Source organism: Pagrus major, chromosome 2, assembly GCF_040436345.1.
Source record: "Pagrus major chromosome 2, Pma_NU_1.0".
NCBI classification, from domain to species: Eukaryota; Metazoa; Chordata; class Actinopteri; order Spariformes; family Sparidae; genus Pagrus; species Pagrus major.
This window is the reverse complement of record NC_133216.1, coordinates 3016462-3043607: the sequence shown is the minus strand read 5'-3', so window position 1 is coordinate 3043607 and position 27146 is coordinate 3016462. Positions and strand designations below refer to the sequence as shown.

At 40.4% G+C, this 27146-nt stretch overlaps 2 protein-coding genes across 2 annotated transcripts; one reads left to right on the top strand and one right to left on the bottom strand.

The window, feature by feature from the left end:
* Window positions 1–48: 48 nt before the first annotated feature.
* capn5a (calpain 5a) lies at window positions 49–25693 on the bottom strand. Its single transcript, XM_073462553.1, has 13 exons — window positions 25008–25693; window positions 20383–20542; window positions 14750–14881; window positions 6077–6285; window positions 5571–5763; window positions 5266–5459; window positions 4227–4304; window positions 3746–3941; window positions 3517–3639; window positions 3076–3272; window positions 2704–2825; window positions 1869–2005; window positions 49–1782 (listed from the first exon to the last, which is right to left on the bottom strand). The coding sequence occupies exons 2-13, from the start codon at window positions 20536–20538 to the stop codon at window positions 1606–1608; spliced, it is 1914 nt and encodes a 637-aa protein (XP_073318654.1). The 5' UTR covers window positions 20539–20542; window positions 25008–25693; the 3' UTR covers window positions 49–1605.
* Window positions 8060–11836, top strand: ompa (olfactory marker protein a). Its single transcript, XM_073462564.1, has 2 exons — window positions 8060–8157; window positions 10660–11836. Exons 1-2 carry the CDS (start codon window positions 8089–8091, stop codon window positions 11089–11091), a joined length of 501 nt encoding a protein of 166 aa, XP_073318665.1. The 5' UTR covers window positions 8060–8088; the 3' UTR covers window positions 11092–11836.
* Window positions 25694–27146: the final 1453 nt, after the last annotated feature.

Below are 27146 nucleotides of genomic sequence, written 5' to 3'. Positions count from 1 at the left end.
TCACTTCCTGACCTACTGAAAGCAGATAAAAACTCAGTAGCGGTTGGATTTTGTTTTTGACACGTCATGCTACAAGGCAAGGCAACTTTATTTGTAAAGGCACCTTTAAACAAGGCAATACAAAGTGCTTTACAGAAGACATGACAGACACTGAGACAACATACAGAGGAAGGCGATATAAAAAGATACATAAATAGGATTTTAAAAGTGAATTTAAAAAAAGTGAAAAATAAGCTACACTAGAATACCGTATTTCCTCAAATAGTGGCTGGGGCCTTTATTTATCTTGACTGCAGAAGGTAAAAATGATCAGTATATTTGGTGATATTTAAATATGAAGCCTTGGTTTGATTCACTCCAGTTTGCTCTGTTAAAGTTTCTACAATCTCAACACTTCCTGTATATATTTCAAATTAAAAGCCTTCTTGTATTTCACTGGACTGAAAACTCTTAACTCCTCATTGACTTGCACATTTCCCATTTGGCACTTGAAATGTAGCTACTGCCATCTTGTGGCGTTTGTACTTGTTACTACAAAACGCCTACAATTTGGCTGAGACATCAACATACACACACTTACATTGAATAAAACAGGACAATAATACTGTTGATGAGTAATCCAGAACAACAAAGTGCTGAAAATAACATGTTGATCAAATTAAGGAGATGAAAATAGTTGGCACTCACATGACGGTCACCCACCAGGAGTTTACCCAGTCTTTTCCCTGGCCTGTATTTGTGGACGGCCTTTGTTTATTCCTGTCGACAACGTCCCCCGGTCATTATTCGAGACCTGGCTTTATTTGACTTTTTTTTTTTTTTTTGAGGAAATACGGTAAAACAGATTAAACAGTAGAATAACAATTATACAAAGTAGTGGTTGATAGACATAACATTAGCTCGATCAGAGGGAAAAGGTTACCTAAAGAACTGTAAACAATATTTATAAGCTAGCTTAAAATCATTTGAAATTTCTCTCTCAGACACGTTTTCAGGATATTCAGATAATCAGATACAGGCACTGTAAATCATTATGTAAACAGACATTTATGGGCATCAAACTAAAACACAACCAGAGAATCAGGTTTCTTGTGTTCTTCTTACTTCTATGAAGTAAACTTTCAAAAGTAAACCCTCTTTTCCTGACAAATATTTGCACTTACAGCCAAAATTAGCGGTAAACTGGTAATTTGGTAAACTTTAAAAGGCATATTTCGTAACATTTATGCATTAAAATGTCAAAAAACGACTAGACCTTTGTTATATATTGTTGAGCTGTGTACTGGCATTATCCTAAACATTCCCAGCAATGTTCAAACCAAAGAATTTTGTAATTTTATGCAAGATAACGGTAATTTGGTTGCTCCTCCTGTAGCTGCTATAAGTCCTGTGTAAACATCAGACGATACATCACAGAGTGAGGAAGTTGAAGTCAACAGTGAAGACAACAAATCCAACGATCCCACACGACTTTACGACGCCATCAAACGCCGTCTTTTTACACTGTTTCGATTGAGAGACCCCGAGTGGCAGAAATTACATACTGTGTGTTTAATGAAAGCGCGACAGATCTGACAGCTGATTGGACGGGTTTCCAGGTTCGTCTCAGATGTTGGTGAGCACCGTGCTAGTGACTATGGCGACGGTGATGGTTCCGGGGAGGTCGTTGTCACGGCGATCGCCCTTGTCCCTCAGGTGAAGCGTCTGCTGGAATTCACCTTGTTCCCCCGGCAACGTCACCTGACCCATGAAGGAATCCTTCAGCACGTTGTGGTTGTAGATCTGAGAGACGCAGCGAGAAAGACGAATTCACTGTAAACAAAATTCACACATGTACACGATTTGATGTCCAAAGAACGCACACAAACCTCGATGCTGATTGGCTGGTTGGCTTTCTTCCTGTAGAAGAGCCCCTTGGTGTCGAAGGCGGGGCTGCGAGTGTTTTCGTAGACCGGAGAGCGAACCTTCTGTCCTTCACATCGGATTATCACGTAGGGGTCCGACACTGGACACGCACACACACACACAAACAAACCTGATTAATGTATGTACTACCTAAGTTCAGGAGATGATGTTTAATTAGGTCTTTGTTTAATTATTATCAGTCCTCTCCATAATGACTTTGCTGTAGCACAGACACGTCTTGTTTTGAATTCTAAAACAAAAATGTATCAAAATAAGCTTTCAATTTCTATCGTGCATCAGCAGTTCTCCTAGTATTTTCTTCGCTAGCCTCGCCTACTTGCACACGTCCAAAGATAAAAACAAAACTTCACAGACGACACAGTTAGCTTAGCCACCAGGATAAAGTCACTTTGTTGTTATAAAATACCCCCATCTTCTTAAAGTGTTTATGACATTTGTCAGGACGTAAAACCAACGATCTGTTGATCCTTACGAATACAACAGTGGCAGAACCGTCAGTGCAGCAACACACTTTAAATTGAATTGAATTGAATTGTGGATTTGGAGAATGATGACCTCATACTATAACATTCCTCTAGCTAACATACTGCATATAACAGCAGCTGCATGTTAACATGATTGTAAAATTAAAATTTGAAACAATTCAAACATCCACTAAATACTTAAAAAAGACGATACAGCAGAAATACTTTGACTCAACAAGACGTTTTATCTTGAAATCACTAAATATGAAAACAAACCAACTCAGACTACGGACTTAATATAACTAAACTCTACCTCCATCAGAGTCTTGTCCTGCGAGTCCGGTAGCCTGCAGAACGTGGACCTGAGTGACCAGAGAGGGATAACCACACAACCCAGACCAGCAGGTCTGTGGAGGCTCATCAAGAGTCAACTCCCTACAGAGACAAACAGAGAGAGAGACAGACAGAGAGAGACAGACACAGACAGACAGAGACAGACAGAGAGAGACAGACAGAGAGAGACAGAGAGAGACAGACAGACAGACAGACAGAGACAGAGACAGACAGACAGAGGGAGAGGGAAACTTGTATTTTATTAAAGAGCAACTTCAAGTTGGCAACGTCAGTGAATCGATGTGTTGGAAATGTTCCTTTTCAGACTAAAACACGCTCAGTGTGTTCCTACTTGCAGTCGGCGGGCACGTCTGTGAAGATGCGGAGCAGGAATTCTCCCTCCAGGCCGGGGTCGAAGGTCGTGGGGATGATGACGTAGCGGCCCTGTGGCAGGTCGGTGCGTAGGAACACAGACCTCGAGTTGATGTAGGTGCTCCCACCAACCTTCTGCTGCCTGACATGCATACGGTAGATCCTGTTGAACTCCACCTGAACACACAGAGACAGCAGCAGTTTTTTACTCCCTCTATTAATTACAGGTGTACAGCATATGGATTAAAGTGAAATGATAAATGTCTGTCATATCTGCCTGTTTATGTTTAAAAACATGAATTGCAAGCAAGCTCCTCAAGATACTTTTATCCACTCATATTCAACATGGCGTCTAACTAAGCTGAAATAAACTATTTGGCCGAACAGTTGCATTGAAACAGGCACTTTGTAAACAGCTGACCCTGTGTATGTCGAAGCCGATTGCCAAGTTTTCTCCTTGTCCTCCTCTCAGCGTGGCTCTGCGGTCTTTCTGCTGCAGACAGATCAGCACCTCGTCCTCCGGCTTCTTCACGTCAAACACGTACTACAACAGAGAGAAGAAACACAGTCAGTACTGGTAGAGTTCATTCTTTAACTTGTTGCTTTTGCACAGGAGATCATCTTGACAAACATTTAAGAGAATATAAGACCTGTGGGTTCTGGAGGAAGGAGTGCTTGTTGTTGATGCAGCCCCCGGCTCGGTTGAGAAGCGGGTCGTCGTTGCGGCGCCAGGAGCCCTGCATCACGGCCTCCTCCCAGGTCTTATGGAAACTCAGGTAGGACGTGTTGATGAGACGACACAGGATGAGGTCTGTGAAGTTAGCGATGAAGTCGTCAAACGTCATCCTGCACGAAGAGAGAGACAGAGGGGAGGATCAGTGGAGCTTCTAGTTTACTTACAGTAACAGTCGTGTACAGAGTGATTAGGTATTCTTATAATGTAGGAAATATTTAAACAATATGATATGCTTGGAAATTACTTTTTTTTAATTTAAATTATCGATTAAATCAACAAAGACAGATGAGATTAAACAAACGTCACAATATCTGTGAGAATTACTGTAGGTTTCTGGCTGCTACATGCAGACACCTCATGTTTCCAACAGGAGGCAGCGCTGCACTAAAACTCACCAGAACTCTCCGTCGTCCTGCACAGTGACGCCGATCCTCTCCCTCTCACTCTTACTGACCTTCTGCCACTCTTCAGAGCTGCAGACAGGCAGAAAAACGTCAGTAATCTTCTCCTGATAATTAAACACTGACATGAATGTGATAAAAAGTAAACATGACAACGCCACAGAAAAAACAAGACCAAACCGACACGTTAACTTCAGTGTGTTTCCGCACTGAGCAGAATTAGAGGGTCAGACACAGTTTGTAGTCTCCTCACTGGTCACCGTTTATATTATTCATTTTGCATTTATAAGATTTTAATCCATTAGCTTGTATAACTAGAACAATGCCTTATTCAGGTTGAATGGTTGCATAATCTAACAATAAATGTTTATTATTAAAACTTAGAAGTCTTCATCTTATATTTACTACCAATTAATGCTTATAATAAGGACATTAATATAAAGGGTTACCAGATTACCTAACTGGGACTACAAGTGCTCAGTTCATAGGTTTTCTTCACAGATGTACTTAAAAACTATTGTATTCTTCACTCAATTTCTTTTATTTAATTACTAGCTCCTTTACAGATTAAGATTTTTAAATGAAATTATGTGATAATATTATAATCTTGTTATTGTTAAAGGTTAAACTAGTGGTTCAAACCTTTTCTGCTTGTGACGCCCTACAAACTAAAGCAGCGTCTAGTTGGTACCTTGTTACATTTCAGAAACTTTTTAGAGGGTTAAAAAATGTTCAAGACCCAAAGCGCTATAATTATCCATGTATAACCTGTTGTTATAGTGCTGACTTATCATTTTCAGGGTTTTTTTATTCTTGGTTTTCTGTGTCAGTTTGGTTAGGTTTAGGATAACAGCATGGTTTGGAGTTAAAGCAGACCACTTCACAACGTTAACCACGTGTGAGAAAGGAAAACTTCTCCAATGTGATTTAATTTCTGGTCTCTTTCCTCAATCGCAAAGCTGCAACATCAAAAAAACGTGAATGGTCAGCTGCAATTCTCACTGTCTTCCCTGTTAAACCTCCTCTTCCTCACCTGTCGCTCCAGGGTCCGTTCCACTCTTTCTGTCCCCAGGGGTTTCTCATGCGGATCATGGTCAGTTTGTCTGACTTGAAGTAAGCCAGCAGGCCGTGGCCCAGCCTCACCCTGCGGACGTCTGTCACCGCGTAGGCGTGGCCCTTCACCAGGCCGCAGTCCAGCCTGGCCTCCATGTCGGCCGCACTGGTCGCCTGGAACGACACGGCGAGCGTTCAGTCAGTCTGTATATTATTCACTCATTACTAAATTAATTCATTCAATCACTCAGCTGCAGTGAGCGTTCATGTTTGTCCTCTCCTCACCCGGATCGAGCAGCTGATGAGGCCTCCTCTGTTGTGGACTTTCAGGACTCTCTCAAACAGCTCGTTGCGTTTCTCTTCATCGTCTTTGAACCCGTTCTCCGTCAGGTCCATTGGCTCCGACACGCCGCCGGTGAAATCTACGAGAGCGTCGGCCGTGTTGCCCCCGTCCAGCGCCTCATAGCATCCGCTCATCCTAGAAACACAAGCAAGCATGCATTAGCGCTCAAAAATAAAATTTTAATTAATTCTTTCCTGGATTTCTACTCTCAAATGTAGGAAAATCTGTGACAGAAAATAACCCCTGTGACAATCAAACAAACATTATAAATCTGAGAAATACTCTCTCGTTTCTACACTTCAAATCTTAATCCATGTAACATAGACTCAGGATCTTCACAGTTAATAGTTCTCCCCATGGTGATGAAACTGAACTGAGAGTCCACACACACACACACACACACACACACACACACACACACACACACACACACACACTAAGTGCTCACTTGGCGTAGGCCTTCTCCACCAGCGCGCTCCAGAACTCGTTGCTGTCGTTGGAGTGGCAGTAAATCAGCTCTCCGTTCGCCGTCGGCAGTCGGTCATCGATCACCACGTCCACCCACTCACCGAACCGCCAGAACCGGAAGTGGAAGATCCCAGCGTAGGACTCGGGCTTTTCTTTATCCCACTCCTGGTCCTTCCAGTCTGGAATCACCTTGAAAAACAACAGAAAGAAACCAGGGTACAAAGTTAGATTTGTGTTTGGATTTCTGTGCCGTCTTGTGGGATCAGACAGACACGGACTCTGACTCCAGAGTCAAAACGATGTTTAGAGCTGGAAAATTTTCACATTTTACTGAATGAAGTGTGTTTTACGATGAGTTAACGAGGCAATTAAGCTCATCTTAGTTCAGTAACAGAGTAGAAACTTGAATTCAGACAGTGTATAGTTGTATTTTTCTGTTCTCCATTTTGTGAGTTTATTTGTTGACTTATTAGACTAAGTAGCGAACTCGCCGGTCTAACATCTCCCAGCTGAGACCAGGGGGCCTGTCAGACTGTCACCTCTTGAGGAACAAAGTGGTATTAGGAGACAGAACGGGCTGGTTAGCTCACTGACATCAGTACACTGCAACACAGTACGGAGATGTGACGTCAACACTTGTTTTTTCTGTTCATAATGTTAGTTCAGTTTGTGGCGGTTAAAAACTGCAGTAAATTCAACTAAAAATAAGCTCCTCCATACGGTGACAACTAATAAATCATGTTAAAATGGATTTTTCTTTCTTTCTGCTTAATAACAACATATTTTCATTGGTGCATTACATCATTAAATAGGCACAACAAACAGGCACATATCTAGTATATCCAATAAAACAACATCTAGTTAAGATATACTCAAGTACAAACCACCATGACTAAAACTCACCAGACAATAAAGCCCATCTGTTAATATTTTACACAATAAACTCAGAAATATACAGCTGTCCACTTGTTAGCTCCTTGAAAGTTGAAAAACATCATCGGGTCATCCACTCGTTTCCCCTTAATTAACCTTCAGCATCTATAATTAACACGAGCAACTGAGGATTTAAAAAGTTTTTAACAAGGGAACGCCATCCACCCATATCCTGTGCTGAGATCCCTGATGACGACACACACACACACACACACACACACACACACACACATCGTAATGATCCTCAGTGATGTGAGTGAAGTAAATAAATAACTGATCCATTCAGCCAAGACCAGTCGAGCTCCCTGAAGCCCTCGGGAAACTCCCAGAGTTCTCTCTCGTACGTCATCACCGCCTCCTGTTGCCTAGCACTCTCACACATCACCCACCTCCTTATTGCCTTAAAAAAAAAAAAAAAGGCTTAGAGAGTATTTTCATTTGATATTCAGACATTTCAAATCAGGTGTGAAATGTCTGGGGAGAAATGATTCTGAGGAGATGTGGCAGGTTTTTGTTTTGTTTTTTAATTTCAACCTGATTTCAAAACTCTGGAAAATATAAAATAATGAAAACAATGACTGCTCCTGGTTTCAGTAATGCTCCACGATGGTGCAAATGCTTCACATTACAAAAACATGAAAGGTTTGCTGCAGAAATGTCACATATCCGGCTTTAAAGGACAGAAATAAGGATAGCACGGTTAGAAAACTAATTATTCTGACTGTTGCTGTTTTCACATTGATCTCATCCACCCTCTCTCATTTTATGTGGCATGCCGATCAATGAGTCCTAACGAAACTACCCTGTGGGCAGGAGGGGGGGAGGGGAGGTCGGGGACGAAAGTGAGAAACTGCTGCTACACTGTGATGGAAAGAGTTGGAAAGGGGAGGGGAGAGAGAGACAGAGAGAGAGAGAGAGAGAGACAGAGAGAGAGAGAGAGAGAGAGAGAGAGAGAGGTGATATCAGAAATTCTTCCCGAGCTCTTCCTATCACTGCATCCATCCACACAGGCTGCCCTCTCCTGCTCCTTTACCCAGGATTACAACCTCAAAGTCAGACATGGACGCTACCAAGGCTCCCTCCAACGCTCTGGTGCTGGAATTTAAAGAAGACCCTGCACTGACAGAGGTGAGCGTCTCACTTTTAAATGACAATTTCTCACCTCCAGTGGCTACAAATCCTTTAATCACAAGATGTGTGATTGTGTTTTAATTACATCAACAACAATGTGAAATGGAGCATTTCCCTTCAGTCAGTGTTGCAGTTTTGACTGTTGGTGAAATGTTAAACACAGATTTCGTGCATGCTTTTAAACAACATCAGCTATTCACAGGACTCGACTAGGTACAAAAGTTCAAACTTTTCTCCCGAGTCTTTAAAACATCTGTCCTTAAAGGAACAATTAACCCAAAAATTCAATTGCATTATCTTCTCTCCTCCATGCTGATGGAAAGTCAGGTGGAGTTTCATAGTCCACAAAACATTTCTGGAGCTTCACAGCAAAACAGCGCTGCAGCATCGTCCAAAACAACTGACGTAGCTGAAGACTCGTTTTAAAATGTAAACAAAAAACACTAAATGTCTCCATACAGCTCGTCCAGCATGATCCAAGTCTCCAGAAGCCCTGAGATCCCAAAATGATTCACGAAGATGTTATTTACACTCTTTTTAAAGCAGAAAACTTCACTGTAGCTGCTAAGCTAAAAGCTTCTTGCGTGCACATATCTGAAGTGGGTGCACGAGCTCGACTGGATGTCGCAGGTTTAAAAAAAAACAACTACATTTTTCAATCAATTTAGGATTTCTGAGCTTCCAAAGACGTCGATAAAGCCGGACAAGCTTAACGGAGCCTTTTTATGTTTGGGGTTTTTTTCCGCTGTTTTCTTGCTGTTTTGCTCCAGAAATGTTTTGAGGACTACGAACCTTCATCTGACTTTCCATCAACATGGAGCTGAGGAGATAACAACTGACTTTGGATTTTTTGGGGAACTTTTCCTTTAAAGTTGTGTTGCTGCCTGGTCCTGTGAATGTTCTGGCTGTAGTGATCAATAGTCCGACCCATCAGAAGAGCTCAAACTTGGCTCTGTGCCTCGAAAACACTTTTCTTTCTGTCTGCGTGATGCAACCGAGGTGAGCAGCTCCTGAGCTTCTGTGACTGTGATCAAATGTAAACGTGCACCTGAGCTGTGCTGAGAGACGTCTGGCTTAGAGCTACAACAGTTAGTGAATCAAAAGAAAATGAATCAGTAATTATTTTGATTATCAATTCATCGTTTAAGTCACTTTTCAAGCAAAAATGCCAGATACTTTCTTGTAGCAGCTTCTTGAATCCATCAATATTCTGCTTTTCCTCAGTGGTAAATTACATATTGTTTGAACTGTTGACAGATACACATTTGAGTGATCAATTTAAAAAAAAGCTTTCCTGTTTCACATCACAACAAAATTAATATCTTCAGGTTTTGGCCTGTTGGTTGGACATAACAAGACATGTGAAAAGGTCATCCTGGGCTCTGGGTACTGATATCTGTCCTGACATTTAATATCATTTCCTACTTCAGTACTTTGGTTTCGCGCAAAGCCGCCTGCTCAACTACATTACATGACAAGAATACACAGATCAGCCACATCTTTAAAACGTGAAAAAATACTGATGAAAACCCCGAGAGGAACATGACACAGAATTCAAGGCGCCGACTTGGTCTCCAAACAGAGAGGCGTGGGGATGACGTGTTTTTGTAGGCTAACCCTGAAGTTAGCATCGCCCTGGTTCCTTCGACAAAAAGACTTTGGGATTTTTGAATTGTTAAAATTATCTGTGACAAACACAAGTTAATGACTCTGACAGGTTTTGTTCATTCACCACTTTTGTGATTTTTGAAGCGTAAATTAAACCACACACCTTATTTCAGACATTTAACTGAAAACCCACAGACTTTGAGACGAGGGAACCAGATGTGCAAAAATGTGAACTGATTTCCAGCTTTTAGGACTCATTATTACACCACTCTGTACGCCAGATCCCAAATCAATTAAACATCCACGGGAGGTTCTGGGACAAGTCCAATCCGGGGAGGCCTCACCTCACAACCTACAGGAGGGTTTGCTGCCAACGCCCTGGTGTCCAACACAACAGGACCCCCCAGAGGTCCTGTGTCCAGGCCTCAACGGGTCAAGTCTGAACCACAGTGAGGCCTCCATGGACTAAACTTGTTCTGGCACGTCCCACAGATCCTCCGACATACATCAGAGGACGTTGTCATCAGTTTTTACCTCATGTAGTGTTTGTGTTGTGCAACGTACTGTAACAACTCTGTAGTTCTGCATGTTTGCAGGTATGACAGGCCGATAAGATGCTTTAATCATGCTCACACGTCAAACCTTTGACCAAGTAGTTTTTCATTTTGTTTTATGAAAGTGCAAAAATAAACTGGAAAATATTGACAAAATCCAATATTGTGCATCCCTAGAAAATATATTTCCAGAGTAAATCTCTTCACAGCTCATCAGTACCCAGTTCAAAGCCTCCTGTGGTTGCTTCACAATTACAGGATAAAAAGGTTTTGGGTGGATCATCACATTCTCTCTTCTTAACTTTCTTCCTGTGTTTCTCTTTTATCTCCTCTGCAGATGATGCGTCTTCGTGTGTCATCTTTGCAGAAGTCAGGACAGAAGCGTCAGGAAGGCGAGCGTCTGCTTCTTCCCCACGAGGCCGTCTATCGGCTGGACTTCCCCAATCAGGAGCTGAACTTCTCCCGCTGGTACTTCTCCCTCAGCGGCTACGGTCGCGTCACCATCACCGGCATCTGCCAGCTCTGGACCCCCGACCTCACCCACCTGATGACGCGTCAGCTGCTGGAGCCCATCGGAACATTCTGGCGAAACGCCGGCGACCCGGAGGATTCGCCGCTCAAATGGCTGGAGGCGGACATGCAGGAGTTCGGCGAAAGGATTGCTGAGCTGGCCAAGGTCAGGAAGGTCATGTACTTCCTGTTTGCCTTCAAGGAAGGAGCAGAGGCGGGAAATCTGAGCTGCTCGGTGGAGTTCACAGTCGACAAATAACTCCTCACTTTTTACCAGTAGAGTCGTGTTAGAGTTCTGGAAAAGCATCACACTATTTTGTTCATGTTTGACCTTCACACAGTAGAGCTGAATGAAAACTTTGCAACCTTTTTCATGCACCCGAAGAAATCCATCAGCTTATATTCTCCCTCAAACACTCATTATTTCTCCTCACTCATTAACCTCAACACGATTGTAGATGTCAGCAGGTCATTCAGATCAAGCTTTGACAAAAGTATTTTTCACAAAACAAAGTTCAAAAATATAAATCCAGGGCCGAAAAATAAGAGAAGTATAAATGCACTTTATTTAAACTTAATATGGAACTAAACTTGTAAGTTTCCTGGTGCTATTTAAAAGATCAATGTATCATCAATATAAATCAATTAATTTGTAATTCATAAAAACTACAACACAATATTATTTGTTGCCGATGTTGAATTGTCATAATCAATAACCGAAATTTGTATAACTCCTGATGAAATCATCGACTTTTGAATATAATACTGTAAATAAAACACGCCTTTTCTGATCAGCTGAATATTAATATGTGACTAATTAATGATTGATGAGTGACTTGTTCTTTGTTACTGTCTTTGCTGTTGTTGTTTTGTTTCTGAAAAACAGTTAGACGCAGAACGAGTAGCAGTGAGTGGAATATCTAATATTCACATTGCATGACCGTCGGCCTGACACAAAACAGAGATCAATGGAGTGACATCTATTAAACATCGACTGAAAGCTGTCTGTGTGGTCTCATTGGTCTGATTGTTATTGGTGTTACTGGACAGAGAGAGGAGGGAGGGAGGAGGGAGGAGGGAGGGAGGAGAGAGGAGGGAGGGACAAGAGGACAGGAGTCAAGTCAGGTTTATAAATAGTTGGGATGGATCGCTTATGGACCTAGCAGATTATATTCAGCATTTTCCAAATATCGGTATAAGCGTTTTTTGTGCCCAATTGCAGATAAAATGTATTAATCCAAAAAATGCAAAACTTCGGCTTTGATGCAGCGTCTGCAAAGTAGCTAGTAACTGAAGGGGATAGTTCACTTATCCCTCGTCAGTGTGCTACCTGCAGCAGATGAAACAGCACTGACAGCAAGATGTATTTTATCCACCTTCAAAAACATATATCTTTTTAAGCGTACACTGTATTTTGAAACTTTTTGCTGCTTTACGTTCCCGTTAGACAGCCCTTTCCTTTGGGACTATATTCCCTCAACTTCACAACGTCCGTATTCCTACACACAAGCACATCTGTGCCTGCCGCGCACTGTATTACTCCGCAGATCAGCTGTTTGGGTCGGACTTTTAGCTGCTGTCTGACTCGCTCTGTGATTTACATAAAATTTTGCATTTCTCTGTGTGTTTCTCTGTCTTCTTGTGTTTCAGTTGGACGAACTGAAGGGAAACATTCCTCCATGTCGTGTTTACAGTATCTGGTCATGAGTTACAATAGTTCCCGATCCCATTTAGTTTCCAGTCAAATCTTCCATCAGACTGGAGCCAAATCCTGGCAGTAACACGGTGTTGTCATGTTTCTCTACTGCAAGTTGTTTTACGCTGAAACTGAACTTTTACTGTGGTCAGTTAGAGAGCCAGACGTGCTCTGAGGACAGAAACAGGTACAACATCATTGCAGGTTTTTTGTTTACAGTCAAAAAATATATTTGGGATTTGCAGTTGAAAGCCTTGGATGTAAATGGACCTCGAGTTAAGTTGGCAAATAAAACAAACTGTGGATGAATTTTAACTCAAAATTACAGACTTTATATTGAAATCTGTTTTATAAAACAGAGCAGGTTGGAACACTTCTTACTTTCAGCACATCAAAGAAAATGATGCATGATTTACTACATCAGGAATTCATTTCATCAACATTACTAAATAAGTCACACATGATCTATAAGTAGTTAAGAGATGAGGGATGACTGGGTCACTTTGGAAAAACAAAATGTTGTGATAATCGTCATCACACTGCTCGTGTAGTTTGCCTTCACACACCAGAGGCTTAATAAGTGTTTTAGGACCAGTGTTTGTTCTTGGACCACTGACGGGTGTCAAGACAACTGGCTGCTCCACTGAGGCAACAACACCTCAAACAGGCTTCAGTTTCCCTTCAGCTGATGGAAAACTGAGAGCTGCAGCGGACCTCCGAGACCAGACAGGAGGAACGAGGTAACCAACAGTGGAAAAAACACAAGTACACACACAGACACACACACACAACTATGACTCCACGAATTCTTATCATGTGTGGCTGAAAGACCTTCAGGTCAGAGATCCTGTTTAATCACTGTAAACCTTCCTATACCAGCCGGCCATTATAGACTACACAAAAATACACTCAGTACGTTTTTATGCTGTTTTAGCTCCTGAGGATTAAATACTGCAGTGTTTGTGTAAAACCCTTTCCAATAAAAAAACTACAATTTCACATCATTTTGGGCGGCTATTATATCTTTGTACAAAAAAATCAGAAAGCAATACATTCATTTGACTTGTTGAGTAAAACAGCTTAGGTAATGTGACTGAGCCTTATAATGATCAGGGAAACCCTGGACTGTAACACAAGTGTTTAAGTATTCATTCTAGATTAAACTGTCAAATCGAACCAAAATCGTCTTTAAACTTCATAATATGATTGGAGACCAATTTATAAAGTTGTATATATTAACACATGATTTAAAATTCAGTTCCAGCTGACAGAAGATCCATTCATACATGTGTCACTTCTGATTAACAGGGTTGTTAATGAAGGTAACTGGTGCCACCTTATGGATGAAAGATGTTATTTCCTGGATGCTGCAGCATCCAGCTCAAGTCCTTTAACAGATGGATTCCTTTAGTTTGTCATAAAATAATTTAAAGGATGTTTAATGTCTCTCTGTGTTGTCACTTGTCAACCTGTCAGGGCTCAGTTTGTGATTAACGAATACACTGATTGTGAAATTCTGGGCAGATTCTGATCCTGATGTTTAAATAACCGACAGCTGATGCAGATTTATATGTTTTTGTTGTCGTTAGTTTTGTTTGTTGTTATTTATTCCCCATTATTCATTATTAAAAAAATAACTGAAGGGTTTTAAAGTCATTCAGTCGTTAATAACACACATTTCATCATACAAATTTATGAAAACAACCTTTAAGATAACTCTTCACATGCTGAAGAACCCTTTAAGAAATGTGTGTGTGTGTGTGTGTGTGTGTGTGTGTGTGTGTGTGGGGTGATGGTTATCTTCACTTCACTTGGATTACATCAAGTGCCACAGTACACATAACTCTAAAGTAAACACACACCCAGTTGCACAAATCTAACAGCCATATACTTGATTGCACACATGACTACACCCATAAATACACACACAGTGTGTGCATACATCCCACTCTATCAGCTGTGACTAAGCCAGAAGTCTTTCGCTGACGTGTGGTGCTTAGCAGAGTCATGAAATATTACTTGATTGAGCTAATTTCGTGCAACATTGTGTGATTTTGTGTTCTGGTGTTGTGATGGATTTTTATGTAAATATCAAGTATTGTGTGTTACGCAGTCAACAGGAAGAAAAGCATTTTCTTTGATAAAAACTGGATTACAAAACCAACTGTACAGTAAAAACAGATAATGAAATATGAAAACTGTGCCTGTGTCGTTGTCTCACCTTCTGCCATAGCGCCTCTCTGGAGGCCAGACTGGAGCAGGCGGCTACGAACCAGCAGTTTCCCAGCTGGCCTTGGTGCAGGTCGTGGGCACTGATGCCGTCCACAAACAGATGAGGGTCGCCGCATAACTCCTAGAAGGACAAAGACGATTTCAATCAGTGTTTGTCTTTTTTTAAACGGATTTATCAATTGTTATTATTTATCATATGAATTTCATTCACGATGGGATGATGCAATTTCAAATCGTTTCAATACAGAGCATGAAACTGATGCACTGCTCAGAGAGTTTATAGCTACAGAGTGGTGTAGGAATGAGTCCTAAAACCCAGAAATCAGCTCGCATTTTTGCACATCCGGTTCCTTCATCTCAAAGTCAATGAGGTGTTTGATTTGGTTTTCAGTTAGTCTGTCTGAAATAAGGTGTGTGGTTACCACAGGCTGAAGATATTTGCACGATTTGTTCTACAACATAAAATACATCATCCAATGTGCCACAATTTAATTATAAAGCTCTTACGTGTGTTAACAACGGCGGTTGCTAACAAGTGTCTGAATGAGACTACAGAGGTTGTCGGGGACATTAAACGTCATCACAGCGAGACTCATCTACTCACTAGTCCGTCTTTACAGGCCCACTTTAGCTACAAACTATTCTAACTCTGATTGTGCAACTTGTACATTGATCAGTTTATAGAAAACATGATATCAAGGATGATACGGTAGATTTCGGTAATAAAATTACAGCTGCTAATATGAAGCCAAATTTTCTTTAATTGACTTTACAAGTGCAGCATCTAGACACTCTGCTACAGAAAAACACAGAGAAGAAGGAGAAGGAGAACAACCCTTGACAGGACCATAATAGATTAAAGCTGAGCAGGTCTCTAATTATATCATGGCCCAGTTCACTTTTTCAGTCCTTTTCTACTGAATACTGTATTTCTGCTGTGGCGTCTCTACTGCTGCTGCACTGGAGCTGTTCACTGACCAACAGGAGAAGGAGGTGGTCATACTACATGCATGTGAAGCAGGGCGTGAGCCAGAGCACTCAGTCAACCATCCTAAAGGTAAATACAGGGTAAAAAGTAGAAATCGCTTCTGAACGATCAAAGCAAAACAAACCACAGAGTGTGTGAGAGGGAGAAAATCGGGACGGGAGCCAAATGAGAGAGCTGGGATAAACCAGTGGTACGCACACCCAGTAAGATCACCAACCCTATAGAGACCGTACATGTGGATTACATAAAGCTCACATATTAACAGAGTCTATCTTAAAAAATGACACATAACATGATAATAACGAGCTTTAGAGTTAGCTGTATCCCCTTATTTCCAGTGTTTGTGCTACGCTAAGCTAGTATAGCTTCATATCATTCGTCTCATTGAACTCTACACCAGAAAATTAATAGATGTATTTTATCAGAATAGAATTAATTTAAGTAGATGTTACATCGCTGTTTTTTAAAAACTGCATTTTGAAAAACAGTTTCAGTTTCATCTTGAGCGTGTTTTTTTTCTCATTGTGAAGTCACATGACAAACTGAGCGAGGTACGTACGTATATGAAGAAACCAGAAAGAATCTCAAATGCCCCTCGCTGTGAGCGCACTCTTTAAATTAGAAGCTGCTATTTTTAAGTAGACATACTGTATGTGACCACACATACAGTACCATAAGTGTAGTCATCTGTTCAACCAAAAACACACACACACACACACACACACACACACACACACACACACACACACACACACACACACACACACACACACACCAGGGTTTCTGAGTGTCCTGGAAGATTTCCCAGAAAAATGGGAGAAATTCTGGTCAAATGTTATCTGTGTTTATCAGCTTAAAAAATATTTACAGAGACTGCTAATGCCGAATACAACCAACCCAAAGTGCTGGTATCTGACAACCTGGGAATTAGACTCAACAATCATTTATCTTCCTCCAGATGAGCTGATACTCCATCTTTTTAAAACATTTCAAATCCTGCTTAGAGGGATTTCTTTCACCGGACATTAAGGCCGAAGACATTTAAGTGTGTCGGACTTCTACAGAAAACACAGCAATTACTGGATAATGGAAACCCTGACACACACACACACACACACACACACACACACACAATGGTCAACAACAGTCTAAATAGCCATTACCCCACAACTCTGTAGAGATCCTGTCTCATGACTCAGTGTTGTGAAACATCAAAACACTCAGATTTCAATAGTCAGGCTCATCTTTGAGGGCTTTCCCAAAATGAACATGGATTTATAAACCCACAGGAATTTTGTTTTCACATTTCACAGTGAACACAGTATGTGTAATTGTTTTTGTAAAACACAACTACCAGTACTGTTACATACTCACAGGGGGTCGTGGAGGCATTAAAGGAGCAGGCTTGTCCAATCCCTCTACAGGACGGATCAAGCTTGGTGGGCAAAGTGGAAACAGCAGCTCTTAAAGCAATCTGCCGTACAGTTAGGGCTCCATGGTGGGACTGATCCATCCAACAACTGTCAAGTGTGACTAAACATTTTCCTTGTTATTATGTTATTATCCTTACTAATTATGTGCTAGTGCACCTAAATGATAATGATGATGATAATGTCATTCAAAACACAACATTAACCACTTTATGCATCTCAAGCAGATAATATAGCTACCTGATAACAAAAAGTCAATGTGTGAATGCAACAAAGCGGCATTAAAGTTTGAATCAGATGAACGGCTTCCTAGCAAGATATTAAAAAACTGTAAATCCATCCAACCCCCCACAAATGTAGCTACATTAAATAACTGCATTTCTCATTTTAACTGGTGAATGCGACGGTCAACTAATCCTAACCCAGCTAAAACAAGAGGCTGCTAGTTGAATGTGTTGTATGCTGTTCTTTGCTTATGCATTTTGTCAACATCACTGTCAAAACTCATCAAATTTGAACTTGAATATGCAGCAAAATGCTCCCACTTCAGAAGGAAAACAGTCCTGCAACCCCAGCAGGCTGAGGTGGACAAACACAGTAGCGTTCAGGAAAAAAAGCATCTAATTTTGATTTGCTTTATCCATTCAAATATGTCCTAATACCAACATTTAGTTCTGGACATCTCTAACTACTACCATTTTCAGACCATGTCCTGAGCTTGGACTCATCAGGATGAACAATCAGTCATTGACACTGATCCAAAGATGTATTGAAAGATGTTAATTACAGTTTTAAGTTCTTGTAAAACATGTCTTCACCCTGCGGTCTCATTAGGAACCTCAAAGTTTAGAGAGAAACAATATGAATGTTTCCTCTCCCTCCACTCCCTGCACAAATCAATAATATCGATCCACTGGAGTGCTTTAAAATTCCTGTTTAATTATTTAACAGCTCAGATCGTCAATGATTGACAGTAAAAGCATTTATACACTTCAGGCCCGAGCTGGGCGTGTTTTTATCGTGGCTATACTGGAGGAAGACTGGAAAAATGTTCTCATCGTCATCAGTCATGTTTGAAATCAAATTACTTTCAATTCACTCAAGAAATAAACTGAAATTCACACAATACAAAACTCCAGTCTTCATTTCAAACTTTATCCGAGTCTGCTTCGATCTCACTGCAGTTTTTGTTCTGAAAAACAGTTAATTTGATGTCATCTGTCTAAATTAACTGGACTAAACTGGGAAGCCTTCAAAAGTTCAATTTAAAGTGAATTAACAGGATTTGAGGCCGGGTAACTGCTACAGACAGACATTTTTTACACACAACAAATTCATGCTCCTGCTCTCAGGTATGAAACTGAATGACGCAAAGAAGAAGAATCTTCTGTGAATCAGTTATAGGCCTATTTTTGTGCTTTTAATCTCCGTGTGTGTCTGTGTGTGTATTTCAAAGACGTCAGTGTACAGTGTAAAAAGCCGCAGATAGAAGCTGTAAAGTTATTAAGCAATAATTTCATTATGAGCATCATATTTCCCGCTCGTCTAAACTCAACAAATAAATCAGCTGCAGTGGTAACTGCATAGAAACATTCCTACAAACAAATATGCTTCAGTGAAATGCAGATGGTGACTCAAAGTCTCTGGAGGAAAGTAAAGTTGAATTAAACAAGTTCAGTGTTTAATCTAGACGGAGTTCATCTGTTGGGATGTTTGTGTTAAATCACATTTACCTACTCGCTCAAAATCATTCATAACATTAAGATAAAAACAGAAAGAGGGAAATATTAATATTAGTTTTGTCAGTATGACACAGACATTTTCCTCGGTACCTCAAGAAAGAGTCATGATAGCTGCTCAAGTTCAATGGAAGACTAGAAACAGTTATATAATGGTTTGTGATTAATGCGTCAGTTCCAGACACAACCTGACTGTTTACAGTTCCAGACAAAGTTTTGGCCCGAGCCACAAAGCTCAGCTTCAGAGGTCCAAACTGAACCACTGCTGGTTTACAAGAATTACAGGAAGGCTGGACGCCATGAAACAGACAAAACTGAAACAAAACAAACTGTTACTGAAAAGCCTCTGTTAAACTGAGCCGGGCTGCTCCGTACAAACTGGACTTGGATGGAAAGAAAAACATAAAATATATCAGTTAATGATAATCTTTATTGCTCAGGTGTGTTGGTCACCTTTGAGTTTTTGCAAGAGGGCTGATAACATTTAGTTGTTGCACAGAGTATTTCACAACACTGCATTAACTCTAAATAAATGAATCATAAATTATTAATTTATATCAGATATCTACGTGAATGATCCAGTTACTTCTGGTGCTGGTACAAAGTGTTAGGACAACAATATCATCACATCCATTATCTCATCCCTTAAAAACCTGTTGTTGTTTCCTACAACTAGGGTTTTTTCTTACATTTGAAGCTTTGAGGTTTTCAAATGAAGCTCTGAATGTCTGTCATCATATTTAATGGCTTCAAAATCCTTTACTAAATACATAAAAAATCGTCGATAAAGTGATTCATCAGACTAAATGACTTATGATACATTCACATGGATTCAGGCGGACAGTAAACCGGATAGCATTTTAGTGGAAGAGAGCAGGACGATAAAATTTGGTGAGGTTGGCCACGAATACCAGCAACAGTAATGGATTTTAAAGTTTTTGTCCTATGAGACAAATGTTACGTTGCTCCCTCACACAAGGAGAAAAAACATGGGCGTTTTGAACATTAACATAGCAACATGTCGTCATGCTTGTTTCGTTCCAGTTTACCTTCAGTCACTCACTACCAGAGAGACATCTTAACATGTTATCCTACCCTATATTTCCTCAAATATTTGTTCAAGGAGCAAACACTACATGCACACGTGCACACACACACACACCAGTATTTGGATGTTGGAGTGGGACTTCAGTGGGGTGAATTCCACACATTCCTCTTCCTATTCAGTCCACGCCACCTCTTCTCTCTTTATGTGCAAGCTCTCCTTTGTATTTGTCTCATGACCACCATCCCCCTTTCCCACCTTCTGTCCCCCGTCTGTTTCTTGTCTCTCTCCAGAAGAAGGATCAGCTGATCTGTTCAGTGTAGTGCCTTCATCTCTGATGCTGACATTAGTAACTTTTTTACGTCTATTCTCCACTTTGTCGGCTGGTAATTCTTCTTATTTTGAGTCTGTTTTTCTCACCTTCGGTCTTTTCCAGGTGACCCTGCCGATGCGGTTGCTCTGGTAGAACAGAGACTGGTCGGTTGTTGGGAACAGAGGGTCTTCAAACAGATGTCCATTCTGCTGACACTGTCTCCTCAGAGCTGAGAACGACTGACCCTCGTAGGGAACCGCCATCACCCTGCACACACAGACACACACAGGTGTGGATATTTAAGAAAATCACTGAATCACCCACGATACTTAACGTAGGAACCTTGAGCTACGTGATTCAAGGAGCCATAATGACCAAATGCTAATATATTTTTATATTTATAAAAACATCAAAAGGCTCCTTCTGTAAGTGTAGCTATACTTTAAACAATGTTATACAGCAGAACTGAAAATAAAGGCAGGGCTGAGATAAAAATGAGGATAAATCAAACTGTTCCAAGAGAACACAGTGGACGTCGCTCTCTTGATGTTGCTCACATCGTAGTGTGGATTAATAAGAAGGATATCCTCCTCTTTCAAAAACTTTAAACAGTTTTAACACACACACACACACACACACACACACACACACACAGACACACAGTTTAATATTCATTACTTAAACTATCTCACCAGTCATGTGACAGGATGACAAACAGAAACTGAACAAACAGAAACTGTCAGACAGTCATGTTTGACTACGGATCAGCAGCAAAGCAAACACATGATGGAAGTGTGTGTGTGTGTGTGTGTGTGTGTAGCAGTATTAGGTGCCTGATCTGGTGAGTAAAGTCCTAACAGCAGTTTCCTGTCTGCCAAATACTGTGAGACAGCAACAGAAAGAGGAAGAGTGCTGTTGAGTGTGTGTTTGGGAGGAAGGAACTTACGTATTTTAAATATGTGTAATCTGTTTATCTAGATTTATACCGACTCCCTGACGTCAGGTAATATTGCCTGCCTGTGATCTACACATCTCATCTGTCAGCTCCATTAAGGTTCATTTTTGTGGGCAGATATTTGACAGCTTTACTTGAGGAGAAATTACTCCTCATTGAACCTAATAGTATAACATTTATATATCTAAATGGCAGACATTATGGACTTCGTTTTAGAGCTGTAGATGCTGGCTGCATTATTGTTTATTAGTTTACTTCTTAGCGCAGCAATGTGCATTAAATATTCATTGTGTTTTAAAAGCTGCCTTTTCAGGCTGCAAGAATATTGTAGATGTTGAACAGCAGATAAACACGACTGCTAAACAACAAAACGGAGCAGCAGAAGTAGTTTTATTAGAGCATCAACGTATTGTATTAAATTAAAGTTCACTCACTTCAGTCAAAATGTGTTTGTTTTCTTGTTCCTACAGTTTAATAGTTGAGTTTCAGATACTTGCATATTCGTAGCTCAAGGATTTTAATGAAGAAGAAGAAGTGCATGTAATTTTAAGGATTTTAAAAAAAAAATCAGAAAGAGATTTATTTAATTTGCTCACAACCTGTCTGGCGTGGATCTTCTGTTATGCATGTGTACTTTTGTTTTAAAAATTTGACTTCAACTAAAGGCAATGGCAGGAAACTCTTGTTTTAGTCATACTATATCTATATTTAACTAACACACAACATATTATCTTAAAAATGATTTTACTCTGCGTGCTGCAGGGCAAAAATGGTTTGAAAAACCCTCGTTCAACCACAATAATAATCACAATCATAACGTCTCTTTTATTTTTCACATAAACAATTTATGATCCTGAAATAATAATAACAATCTGCACAATGCTTTCGATACAGTATCTGAGGAAAGAGGAATTAAACGAGCGCCATCACACATAATCATGAAACAGACAGGGAAGTAGGGAGTATTTTTACTTTTCATACTTTGAGTACATTTAGCTGATAATGTATGATACTTTCATACATTTACTTAAATAAGATTTTGAATACAGAACTTTTACTTGTACTTCAGTATTTTCACAGTATGATTTGAGTACTTTTACTTCATTAAGGATCTGAACACTTCTTCCACTACTGACTGCCTGGATGCAGGTTACCATGGAGACCGTTCATGGGGCACATCAGGCCAGTCAGTAATCATATCAGTGTCAATTAAAGGCTCTTAACACAGAGAGGATACTGAACAGAGCAGATTAAAGAGTGTGTGTGTGTTTCTGACAGGGAAGACCTCGTAGAAAACTAATAAGTAGTTCACATTAAACTTGTTCACACGGAGCTCTGTGAATAATCCACCTCCATCGTAGTGGGGACAAGTATCTCAAAACCTGAACAAATAAAACAAACTATCTGCTCGGGATGAAAATGAAAAAAGTGTCAACACTCTACGGGAAATGAAGAAAAACTGAATTGTTTATGAGGCGTGTGACGTCAACACATGAGGTAAGAAACTGTAGTTGTAAAAGGAGCGGTTTGCCCAAAAGTGAAAATTTGGTCATGCACTTTGATGGAAGTTGCAGGTTTGTATCCCTATTTGTTACCCCGCAGTGGCTGCAGAAAGACTGGATTTTTATTAGGATCTGCGTCAGTCTCTCAGTCAAAGACACCAGCCACCCAAATATGGATTTTTTTCCATCAAGATGCATGCATTACTCCCTGAGAAATTAACAAAAATGTGGAAAAACGCCCTATCTTGCGATGATAAAGAAAGTGAGAAAAAAAATCAAGGACCCATCCCTTTATCCAGATTCACACCAAAACTTGATGAGGTCTGTTCTGGGCCGAGACCCATCCTCCATCCAAGTTTGGTGGAGATCCGTTCAGTAGTATTTGAGTAAACCTGCTGACAAACCAAACAAACAAACAGACAGGGGTGAAAACATTGATGACTGAGGTTTCATTTTTGGATGAACTGTTCCTTTAAGGAAGGCAGGCGGCTGTTGAAGTCACCTGTTCACATCAGTCTGCTGTCAACAACTGAGTTTCTTTCTCACTGATTCACTTCTCTTATTTCTTTCCCAAAGTCTTTAAATGTGCAGCTCACTTCAGAATATCTTCATGTGACTCCACTGTTTCTTAATGTGAAAACAACTGACACCTGAGTTACAGACTTTAAGACCACCAGTGTTATCTGCAGGCACACAGAGGGTTCGATTATGGCGCAGGAACTAGAGGAAAACCAGCCAAACATGGGTGGGGCTCCATGTGGGCACCAATAGACATGCCACCGCAGATAACTGAACAATAGCTCAATGCAGATGTTAATAAAACATGTGGACATTTCAGAAGACGCGTGACATGAACAGCATGAACATTTCCATGTATCCGAATGCAGCTTTGCCAAACAGTCTCTTATCTCAGGATCCTTAAATGAACCTAAAGACACACTCTGTAAAAGAGCTTCAAGCCTTTTCTGCTGTGAAGAAACCCAGAGTAAAGTCACAAACACCACAGGAAGTTGGAAAAATTGGCCTTCAAAGTAAAAGCGCAGTGTCTGTCACAGAAAACAGTACTGCGAAATTCACAGTTGGCGCCTCATCAGTTATTCTTTGCATTTACAACTGCCTCTTATTTTCATTTTGCAGCATCTGCACCAAACTCCTTTAAAGGACCATTCAAGTTCAATTTTGTGTAATTAAAGGTGCAACAAGTAATACTTTTCGCTAAAAACACACACAAAAACATGTTAAAATTATCACCAGAATATGAAGATATAATAGTTCATCATTATGACTTCTATGCATTGTGTTGTAGCAGTGTCTTTCTTTACAGCTTTATTTGATAGGACAGCTTGAGAGATGACAGGAAGTGGGATGAGCCTAATGGGGAAGATGTGCAGCAAAGGTCCACGGGTTGGACTCGAACCTGGGCCGCTGCAGCGAGGACACAGCCTCTGTGAGTGGGACACTCTCCCGGTGCTCTGAGCTCCCAACCTGAACTGCTAGCTGCAAGGCTAATTGAGCTAATTAGGTAACAGTAGATACAGTCTGCAGCAGTCAGCTGTTATTATGGTGATATGCTGCCCCCATTTTTTTGCTTCAGTATGAATTTGATAGGATGCCATTTCTTATAAATTGCACTTTTAAATTCAGATGCAATATTAAAGTTTGTCCAGTGGCCACAGACACATTTCAAACAAGTCCTATTTATTGACAGACAGATAAAATATTGCAGTGTACACAAGCATGTGTGTGTGTGACTTGGAGTAAATATCAAGATTTTAAATGTTTCCAGAGAAACAAAATCCCCAAAACCTGGACTTATTTAACCCCAGGATTCACCAACACTCAAGTCTCAGACGTGTTAACAAAACTGCGTGTTTTATTTTGAAGGCAGGCGCCGGAAGTGTGTTTGTTAACGCATTCCCATTTTTTTGTTTTATTTATTTATTTATTTATTTTGGTGGAAGATTTGTCATCCTGCATGAAGCCGAGAGAAACGAAACTGTGAACTATCTAATAATGTCCTGAATTACTTTAATACTTCTCCTGTATCCTGCGCTGTTAGCTACATGCTAACGCTGTTAGCAAGAAAAGTTCTTTAAATGTGTTTACGTGCACTTTTTGTCAAAGTTTTAAGATTCCCATTCAACTTTTCTGATGTAAGGTTGGTTAAGCAGACGCTTTAATAGCGTTCAACACTTCAGTTTCCAGTCAAACCTCAGGTAAGTCGAGATTTAAAGCCTCTTTAACGCTCAGTTAGCTTCAACTAATTAGACTGTACCTGGTTGAACGTCCGCTCCCTCACAGCCTCTCTCTCTCGTCTCCGGGGTGTTTTCGGTGTTTTTGTTTTATTCCCTCTCTCTGTTGTCAGGTCGGTGGTGTGCGGATGTTTCCAGCTGGAGTTCAGACAGCTAACAACACTCAAAGAAACCCACAGTGAGTCAGGAGGAGCCTCCTGCCCGGGGCTCAAACCGACAACCCGCCTACACTCATCTGAAGGCTGCAGCGAGGAGCTCTGCTGCGTTCAGGCGCGGCACGGACAAATTGGAACCATCGACTTGAAGCGCACTTGAACCCTGAACGAAGCCATAGTTTTATCGTCATTATTATATTATATTATATATATTTTAACGGTATTACAACTACATTAATCCACAATAAACAATTTACACGTAAACAACATTTTATCGTAACAAATCCAGAGTGAGAACATGACGCTGGAAATTCCTACAGCTAGGAATGCATCTTGTTGTGTTATCATGTTTACATGTGTTTATCATGAAAAAACAGAAATACATTACTGGTCAGTAATTTTATCATTTTAACGAAATACTACAGCTTATACATAAATGTCGCTTTGTCAAATTCTTCCTTAATTTGGAAAAAAAAAAACATATCATATCACTTCATATTATCACTTCCAAATGCCCAACAAAAAGAGGTTGTATATCTGGTTCTGCTGTGTTGATTCTGATCATTTGTTTTGATTAGCACTACTTTTCAAAACCTGGTGCCTTCATTACCCACAATGCAACTTACCCACTTAGTGACATCACTGGAGGTGATTTAACAGATTACATGCAGCTTCCTCTGGAGCCACAAAACACTTCTTACTACTTTTTTTTAATCATATTCAGAAGTATTCCTCGAGACCTGTAAACACACTTTGATGTGTACAATTATTGGAGTTAGCTTTTAAATACTAGCCCAAGTGGTATGTTTAAATGTCTGCCTTTCTACTTGACAGTGGACAGAATTATACCTGAAGGATTTTTTTTCTTGGTTTATGTATTTACGTATATTTTTTAATTGTGTCTGTGTCTTATAATAAACTGAGCGTAACTGAGAACTCACAAAGTCGTTGTGTGTCAACAGTTGATTCGGACTCTTTGGGCGTTCACACAACCACTGAAATTTTTCCAAATGATGTGCTGTTCAATATACTGTGACCTGCTTTAATTTAACTATGGATACCACAGACATATCATATTAATGTGTAATTAAAAGTAGGTTTCCCTCGAGAAATCTGCAAATACAGGAAATACAGCACATAAGGATTTCACTGTAATCCTGTAAATAAAGGAACACCCTTAACATTTTATAACATGGAAGGAATTTACTGTAACAGGTTGTAAAGTTCCCCTCAAAGTGTTTGTCATACACCACTGACCTCTGGTGGGCGCTGTAGTAAATACAGGGTTAACTGAGCTAGGCTGCAAAATGTGGAAACCAGAACCAGTGAAACAAATTTCTAAACCAGTGTTTTTCACTCAGTGACGTAGGGACCCCCTGTCAGGCATGTTTTAGATGTTTCCCTGCTCCAACACACCAGATTCAAATGAATGGATTGTTATCAGGCTTTAGCAGAGCTTGATGAAGTGAAGAAGTGTGAGACGAGGGGGGCTTAGTGGTTTGCAATCTGCACCCTCACGACAAGATGGCACTAAATCCCACACACTGAGGAAAGAGGACTTGAGACGTGTGATTGAGACCATAAACTCCTTAGAAAACTGTTTACTGACGTGATAAGTCAAGTAAGGAGTAGGGTCATGTTCTCATAGGAATCTATAAAATCTGACATAGACCCGTCATGGTGGCTATGTCCACTTCTTTCATCCAGTCTATGGGATGTATGAGACTGATAGTTTTAGCCAGCAGGGCTCAAGGACACATAGATTACTTACTGGAGCTTTAACAGATGAGGAAAGCAGCATATTTATGATGTGATCAAGCTGTCTGCCCTCCTCAGGCTTTACTGATCACAGCGTTTAACTTTACTCTTAAGTTTTCAAGCTGTTGTACAAAGAGCAGGTGGCTTAATAAAACAATGCCACTGTCACTGTGATGCTATTAATCTTTAACATCATTAGAGGAGAAGACATCCTCAGTGTCATGTGAGAAACTGCACTTTACACTTTAC

Excerpts from the sequence above, each read along its gene's own strand:
- ompa (XM_073462564.1), top strand. The coding sequence starts at position 8,089 with ATGGACGCTACCAAGGCTCCCTCCAACGCTCTGGTGCTGGAATTTAAA. Across the intron at positions 8,158-10,659 it reads AAGACCCTGCACTGACAGAG|ATGATGCGTCTTCGTGTGTC; the intron begins GTGAGCGTCTCA and ends TCTCCTCTGCAG.
- capn5a (XM_073462553.1), bottom strand. The coding sequence starts at position 20,538 with ATGGCGGTTCCCTACGAGGGTCAGTCGTTCTCAGCTCTGAGGAGACAG. Across the intron at positions 6,286-14,749 it reads GAGAGGCGCTATGGCAGAAG|GTGATTCCAGACTGGAAGGA; the intron begins GTGAGACAACGA and ends TTGTTTTTCAAG. Across the intron at positions 3,942-4,226 it reads CAGGACGACGGAGAGTTCTG|GATGACGTTTGACGACTTCA; the intron begins GTGAGTTTTAGT and ends CTCTTCGTGCAG.